We start from the raw sequence: 8,188 nt of genomic DNA, 5'->3' as shown, positions 1-8,188 counted from the left end.
CAAATGATTGGTGGAACGTTCACCATTTTGATTGAACTTCTGATAAGGTCGCCTGGTTTCTGCGTCGAGGCTGGTTAGGAGGGAAGCAAGAATCTCACCATTCTCAATTCCAACTTGTATATCCTGCCTAAGCTTGCAGTAATCCTCAACTTCATGCCCTCTACCTCTATGGTATTGACAATATGAACTACCATCCCAAAACTTAGATTTCTTTTCTGGTTCAGGTGTTGGACCGATAGGTTGGAGAAGACCTAGAGAAGATAACTTGTTCAAAGCTACGGCATAAGGTATGCCTAGATTTGTGAATTGTATTGGAGATTGGTTAGGCTTCTTCGATGAAGGCTCCATGAGGTTGCCTTTGTTGATTTTGACTCCCATTTCAGTAAGCTGCTTTTCAAAGAAGACAAATTTGCCTTCTATACCATAAAGCGTGGCGTTCAGATCGTTGATGGATCCTTCTAGCTTGGAAACTTTATTGTTAATTGTGGCAGAAAGCATGAGCATTCCACTCTGGATATCATCGTCTTCGAGGACATTGATTTCTTCGTTATCAAGAGGGGCGAGGAGGTGAGAACAATCTAGGAATGATTTCTGGTCATGTTTAATAATGTTAGACCAAAGAGGGTCAATCTTCTCTGATTGCTTGACAGAGGGTGGCAATGGTTGCTTGCCATTTTCGATCATATCCTAAATCATATGCTTTAGACAAAAGCATTCCTCTGTATCATGTCCCCTACCTTGATGGTACTGACAATATGAATTGACCTTCCACCAAGACAATATCTTTTCAGGGTCTGGTGTTGGACCCATTGGATGGAGTTTTCCCTGGGAAACCAGTCTTTGTAGAGCTAATTCATATGTGGTTTCTAGGTCAACGACTTCTCTAGGAGCTCGTCCCAGCTTTCTGGGTGGGTTTCCAAGAGGTTGACTCCCTTGTCTTCATTGGTCTTCTTAGATGAATGGGTCGTGTTGAAGCTTTGACCTGTCCTTAGGGTACGAGAAGATGGTGAAGGTTTCATTATGCCTATTTGGTTTTCCATATTAACGACACGAGTGCTCAAGTCTTCGACGGTGGCCTGAAGCTTAATGACTGCAGAACTTAGTCCTTCGACGATGACAGATAAACGTTGTAACAACCTGGATTATAAAACAAAGGAAAAACTTATATTAAAATAATTATCAGAGTATATAAATGATAAAAGGGTCAAGGTGGTGGAATCACCTGACCAATCCGGTTCTCTACTAAAACCCAAACAACTAATACATTATTCAAATGTTCTCAAATCATGAAAACAAAGTCCTAATTTATTATTCATCTCGCCGAACAGTACTTCCCTAGCAAGATATCATCTAAAATAGTAATCATTTGAACAACCTGAGAATGGGGGTCGATAATCAGTCGGGAGTAACTAGATGCTCTCCCAGTCATGTTTACAACAATTGAATATAATTAACAATAATTAACAAATGAAATGTAAAACCAGTAAACATGTGAGATCATCTATACTCATGAAAACCTAATACAGCTTACCATGACTTATCAATCTTAGATGGAATCATGCAAACCTAAACCATATGCAACCACTAGACCATGTACACTTATAACCAATGTAGCACATGACCCATAACAACCCAAGGCACAATGCTAGCATCGAAGCATAGCGAATACGGTAACACACGATCCACAGCAATTGAAGCCACAAAGCTAGCAACAAAGCATAGCGAATAGAGCGAACGCCTGTGAGAGCGTATCACCACTGCCTCTAACTTGTCAGAGCGTATCACCACTGCTTCTGACTGACGGAGCGTATCACCACTGCCTCCATCGGTGTGGAGCATATCACCACTGCCTCCACGGTACTATGTATAGCATATCACCACTACCAATATGCCTAAGACCTGGCTAGACCCCTCGATGCAATAACTGTACAACGAACGACATTATGGACCCAGAGCGTATAACTGACAACTCTGGCCACCCCCGAACATAGACCAAAATAAATCCCGCATCAACAGGTGGAGTTTGTTCATTCCGATAGTATATAACTGATACTACCGTCACCTATTCAACCAACCAACAAACAAAACTGACTGTACCAACACGCGTGAACAACATCACGACTCAACTCATAGGATAGTATAACTGACCATCCTACTTATCCTATGAACAAGAGTATCCAAAGACATATGCAACACAAGGACATAACACGTTGAACACAATACAACATATGAAACAAGTAAAAGAAACCAATGTTTTTTTTTTGGTTAAATGTGAGCTTTTGTATTAATAGAAAAGATATTACAAGCTAAAGCATTCATGTGTTAGTCTTAGGAAAACCAACACCATTACATGAGACAAAGATTTAACTTGGCTAACCAATCTCTATTCTGTAACTTCTCTATGCTATCTACCTTTTGAATGATTCTTTGACTAACTTGTGCTATGATCTCAGCTACAACATGTTCAGGCTTCTTCACTTTATGGTCCAATCTGCATGTGTTCCTGATATACCAGATGTTATACCAGATTGCCATCTTAGCCAAGCTACAAATCTTCCACTGAAGCTTGGTATAACCAGTACCACCAGTAAGAGTAAGATGCATCCAATCCTCAACTCCAGCAGTCACCTTAGAAGTGTAGATACAGTCTGTAAACAGATGCTCATGAGTTTCAGCATCTGCTTCACACAAAAAACACCTATCAGAGCTGCACAGACTCAGTCTTGCTAGTTTAACACGAGTATTAAGAGCCTTCCTTTGAACCAACCATCCTATGAAAGCATACTTAGGAATATTCCATAGACTCCAAACATCAGAGTACCATTGGACAGGGGGGTGTGTGCCCTGTAACCAACAGTATCCAGAACTAACAGTATAACCAGTACCAGTAGGTTGCCCATTCCAGTGATGACCCTGATAACCACCAGAAAGAAGCTCCCTAGTTTTACAGATATTCCTCCAGTTCCAATTAGAATCTGGAGGTGGATGATAGTTAGACCAGTCAGCTCCTTTAAGGTAAACATGATCAATCCATAATACCCATAAACTATCAGCTTTAGTATACAGCCAGTGCACCAACTTCCCTACACTAGCCACATTCCACACCTCAACATTTTTAATCCCTAGTCCTCCTTCCTTTTTTGTATGACAAATATCAGTCCAAGCAACCAAAGGAGCTCTATGGTATTCAGAGCTATTGTCCCACAAAAAATTCCTGCAAATAGCTTCAATTTGATGAATCACACACTTAGGAATAAGAAAAATAGATGCCCAATAGTTATGCAAGGTATTCAGCACAGAATTAATGAGAACCAGTCTGCCTGCATAGCTGAGCTTCCTTGCCCCAATACCTCTAATTTTCCGTACTATTTTATCAATAAGAACTTGACAATCCCTCCTTAAAAGCCTGCCAGGTTGAATTGGGATTCCCAAGTATTTAAAGGGTAAAGTACCTTCCTGAAACCCAGAGACCTGAATGATATCAGCTTTCAAAGTAACAGCTACTCCATTAAAGACAACCTCAGACTTGGCAGCATTGACTTTCAGGCCAGAAGCTGCAGAGAAGGTAGCCATTACTCTCAGGAGCAACATAATAGATGATGTCCCCTTTGCAAAACATCGTAAATCATCGCAAATAAAAGATGAGTCAATTTTAGACTCTTGCATAGAGGGTGATATCCGAAGCGCAATTGTCAGCAGCATAAAGCATGATTCTTGAGAGATACTCCATACAAATGCAAAATAAGAGAGGAGAAATAGGGTCTCCTTGCCTTAAACCCCTCTTTCCAGGGAAATATCCAAAATGAGCACCATTCAAATTCAAAGTGTAGGTAGGAGAAGTAAGACAGGCCATTATCAACTGATGGAATTTAGAAGGAAAATTAAGAGCTGACAACATTTGATCCACAAACTTCCACTCTATAGTATCATAAGCCTTCTGTAAATCCATTTTGAACATACACCTAGGAGAAGCCATACCCCTATTGTAAAGCCTGATCAAATCCTGGCATATAAGAATATTTTCAAGGATGCTCCTCCCCTTCACAAAGGCTCCTTGATTCCTGCTAATGATGCCAGGCAAAATCACAGCAAGCCTAGCACACAGCAGCTTAGATATAGTTTTGTAAATCACATTACAACAGGAAATAGGTCTATAATGCTTAACAGTCTCAGGTCTATCCACCTTAGGAATAAGAGTAATGATGGTAGCATTAAGCTGAGTCAACAATTTGCCAGTATCAAAAAAGTTTTGCACTGCAGCACAAATCTCATCACCAATAATCTCCCAAGCATCCCTAAAAAATTGACTTCCATAACCATCAGGTCCAGGAGATTTCCCCTTAGGGATGCTAAACAAACACTGCTTAACCTCCTCAGCAGTAACAGGCCGGCTCAAAATATTCCTATGTTCATCAGTACAGCAAGCTCCATTCCTCACAACAGTCAGGTTCACTTTCTCAGTCTCAGTCTGAGACCCCAGAAGAGATTGATAATATTCAAGGAAAGCAGCCTGAATAGAATCACCATCAGTACAAGATCTTCCATTCATATCCTCAATTTGGAAGACCTTATTAAGATAAATTCTTTTTTTGATAGCATGGTGAAAGTAATTAGTATTTAGGTCTCCTTCCAAAGACCATTGGACTTTGGATTTCGAATCAAAAACTATCCTTCTTTGAAATCAGTTCCTTCAAATCATGGGCCATATCCATCTCCTGCTGTAATAAAACAATGTCACCAGGGTTCTCAACCAGCTTCTTCTGAATATTTTCAAGGGCCACTGTTGCAATAGTAGTGCTATTTTCTATATCAGAAAAACAGTACTTATTCAAACTTTTCGGAAAGCGGGTGTTTCAAGGCTTTGAGCTTCTTAATAACAGCAAACATTTTTGTCCCCTGAAAATGAATGCTCCACACATTCTCAACAATATTCTTAAACTGACTAGCAGAGCCCCACATATTAAAATACTTGAAATTTTTCCTACCCCCAAAAGTAGAGTGAGTAGTCAAAACTGTGCAGGGGCAATGGTCAAACAAACCCTCAGGGTGAAAATAAGCATAGTTATCCCCAAAATCATCCAGCCAAGCTTGGTTACCCATGACCCTATCCAGCCTGCTATAGATCCTATCAGCAGGGTTTTGCTTGTTAGACCAGGTAAACAAAGCACCTGTGGAGGGTATATCATCCATACCACAGATAGAAACACAATCTTGGAAATGTTGCATTTCAGCATCAGTAGTGTTCCCCCCTAATCTTTCTACTGGTGACAAAACAATATTAAAATCCCCTAACCATAGCCAAGGTGCAGTACAGTCAAGGGAAATCTCTTTCAAAGTATTCCATAAAGCCACCCTTTCCTCCAAACCATTAAAAGCATAAATCATTGTGAGCTTAAAAGTCTTATTATCAGCTCTAGATGTTACTATCATATGAATATGCTGAGCACTGTAGGAAATAAAGTTAACCTCAAAACAGTCTGGTTTCCATAAAACCCAAATCCTACCTCCTTTATGCCAACTGAAGTTAGTGGAAATGCTCCAACCATCACAAATTGAAGTGTTTTTATTCAAAAGAGTTCCAGGTTTCAATTTTGTTTCTAGTAACCCAAACAAGCCCACTCCATTATTGTGCAAAAACCATTTAACCACCTTCTGCTTATTCAGGTCATTAAGACCCATAACATTCCAGAAACCTATGCTATGCATTAATAGTGTCCTCAGGGGGGTCCTTGCCACTCTCTACTACCCCCCCCCCCCCCCCCTTGGAAGCATTAGAGTTATTCAAAGCATCTAGAAATGAATACTTACTAAATTTAGCAGATAATCTTACCCCCACAACATTCTCCTGCCTATTCACTCTCATAATATGCTTTGCTGGAGTAGATTGTATAGGTACAGATCTAACTGTGTGAAGAGGAGGGAAATTGGTAGGTGTTAGAATAGGAGAGCTGCTCTCAGGATTCACAACAGCTACTTGAACCTTGTCTATTTGAACAGGCTTCCAGACCTGTTTGATCTTTGGTTTTAGTTTTGAAGGTTTCTTAACTGGTTTCTTACACTATGTAGCATTATGACCTATCCCATTACAGCTAGTACATGAGATAGGTTTCCACTCATACTCAACAGGCACAAAAACCAATTTTCCTGATTCATCCAAGAACTTCACTTTTGCAGGCAAGGGTTGGTCCATAGCCAATTCCACCATAACCCTGGCATAACTAAGCCTCACTTTGTCATGAGTGTCTTGGTCTTTTTTAACAAATTTACTGACTAATCCAGCAATTGCTGGTAAACAACTCCCCAAAATTTCAGAGGAACATTAAACAATTTCACCCAGACAGGAACAACATCAACTTTTGCCTTAACAAGCTCCATATCCACAGTCCATGGCTTAATAACAATAGGCTTGTTATCATAGAGATAATATCCATACTGCAGCAGAGCATCCCTATCCTTATTCTTAGTAAATCTAACAAGAAATACTCCATTATCTAAAAACGAAACTCGTTCCACACCAAACCTACCCCAGACATTATAAATATAATCCTCAACCAAAGCCCAGGGGGGGTTTGCACCCAAGATGTAACACATAACAGAATGAGACCAAAAATCTACCTCTGTTTTGATGTCCTCATAGGTAAACTGTAAGAAACCAATGTTATAGTAACTTCAGGTATAACTTTAACAATAACCTTACCTCGTAACCCAATGTTATATTAGGTTTAGCTATAACAATGACTTCATTAGCCTAATGTTACATCAGCATTAGCTATAACATCGACATGTCACTTAAGTTCTAGTAGCCCATCTATAACATTGAGCTATAATCTCAAAGTTATACAGCTTCACCTATAACTTTATCACAACCTCAGAGTTGTACCAACCCAGCTATAACATTGAGCCATAATCTCAAGGTTATACTAGTTTAGCTATAATCCAGGCCTTCTCATAAACACCAACCAAGCCGCCACTAGGGTTTCCATTGGGAACCCTAGTCGCGTGCCATACGCCCAAAAGCGAGGCATAAGCAACATACGTTATGCAAATTTAACGGCAAAAACGCATACGTAAACACACAAACACAATCAACATCATTGTAAACAATCAAACACGTACTAATTACACAAATTAATTATTAAGTCATGTAAATTACATCAAATTGGCATAATAACTAGTTACCTTTTTAGCGAATTAAACCCTAGAGATCGTCTTCCACGATATAGATGTCTTCTCCAGGTGCAGTTTCCACGCCTTTATTGAATCCCCACACATGACAAAGGGAAACGTTCCCAATTAAAATACTAAATGATAATTATAAAACTATAAAAACTATAAAACCACGCGAAAACATTAAACTTACAATGAGGATAGATAGATCGAAAGAGTAGGATCAATCTAGGCATAAAAGATGATGAAGAGAACGATGAAGGAGGCACACGAAACCCTAGAGAGGGTGGAGGCGCACGGCACCAAGGGGGAAAAGAGAAGAGAGAAACTAGGTTAGGGTTTTGTGAGAAATATGAGAAAAGAAAAGCAAGGGTTTGATTTCCCTTCTTATTTATAGAGAAGCTCATGGGTTTATTCCAAGCTTAGGCCCAAAACTCACCCATGTTACTCCATAATCACGTGAAACCCAAGAAAGAAATGGGTCTTCACCGTTTTCAAACCCTACGGGCCTTCTATAAACAAAAAATGTTGGCTGCATCAATTCCAAGTGAGTTTAGACAGGTTTGCATGTTCAAAGGATTTGGAACAACTATGACAGGTCCAATACTGTAATGGTATATTAACCTACCAAATGGGAGCATCAAGTCCTTCGCTGACCTGATCAATACCTTCGACCCGTAATTTGGAAGTAATAGGGAATTGGAGAAATGTTCCAGTGACCTGTATAGGATTACCTAGAAGCCAAATGAGACCCTCAGAGCTTTCCTCAACAGATTCAATTAGGAAAAAGTGTCTATTCCCAGATGTGAATTTGGAACAGCAGTGGAGGCATTCAGGTAGGGGTTACTACCCAATAGTTATCTCTATGGTGAACTTACCAAGTATACCTGCCATACCTTCGAGGATGTTCAGGATAAGCCACTCGCTTATATCAAGCTAGAGGAAAACAAAAGATACAAGGTTGAAGCATCCACCAATGCAAAAGAATATGAAAAGATGAATAGGAAGAGTGTTAATCACA

The 8,188-nt window shown here is 39.8% G+C and overlaps 1 protein-coding gene across 1 annotated transcript; it reads right to left on the bottom strand.

Annotated features, from left to right (window-relative positions):
* Positions 1–866: 866 nt before the first annotated feature.
* LOC141631432 (uncharacterized) lies at positions 867–3,573 on the bottom strand. Its single transcript, XM_074444102.1, has 3 exons — positions 2,378–3,573; positions 1,607–1,705; positions 867–1,137 (listed from the first exon to the last, which is right to left on the bottom strand). Exons 1-3 carry the CDS (start codon positions 3,571–3,573, stop codon positions 867–869), a joined length of 1,566 nt encoding a protein of 521 aa, XP_074300203.1.
* Between the last annotated feature and the right edge of the window lie 4,615 nt (positions 3,574–8,188).

Source organism: Silene latifolia, chromosome Y, assembly GCF_048544455.1.
Source record: "Silene latifolia isolate original U9 population chromosome Y, ASM4854445v1, whole genome shotgun sequence".
In the NCBI taxonomy this organism is placed as follows: Eukaryota; Viridiplantae; Streptophyta; class Magnoliopsida; order Caryophyllales; family Caryophyllaceae; genus Silene; species Silene latifolia.
The sequence above is the reverse complement of the archived record's forward strand: the minus strand, read 5'-3'. Positions and strand labels throughout refer to the sequence as shown.

Coding starts and splice junctions, on each gene's coding strand:
- LOC141631432 (XM_074444102.1), bottom strand. CDS start 3,573: ATGGCTACCTTCTCTGCAGCTTCTGGCCTGAAAGTCAATGCTGCCAAG. Junction 1,706..2,377: donor AAGTTACAGAATAGAGATTG/GTTAGCCAAGTT, acceptor CTTTGTTGCTAG/CTTTGTGGCTTCAATTGCTG. Junction 1,138..1,606: donor ATGGGTCATGTGCTACATTG/GTTATAAGTGTA, acceptor TTTATAATCCAG/GTTGTTACAACGTTTATCTG.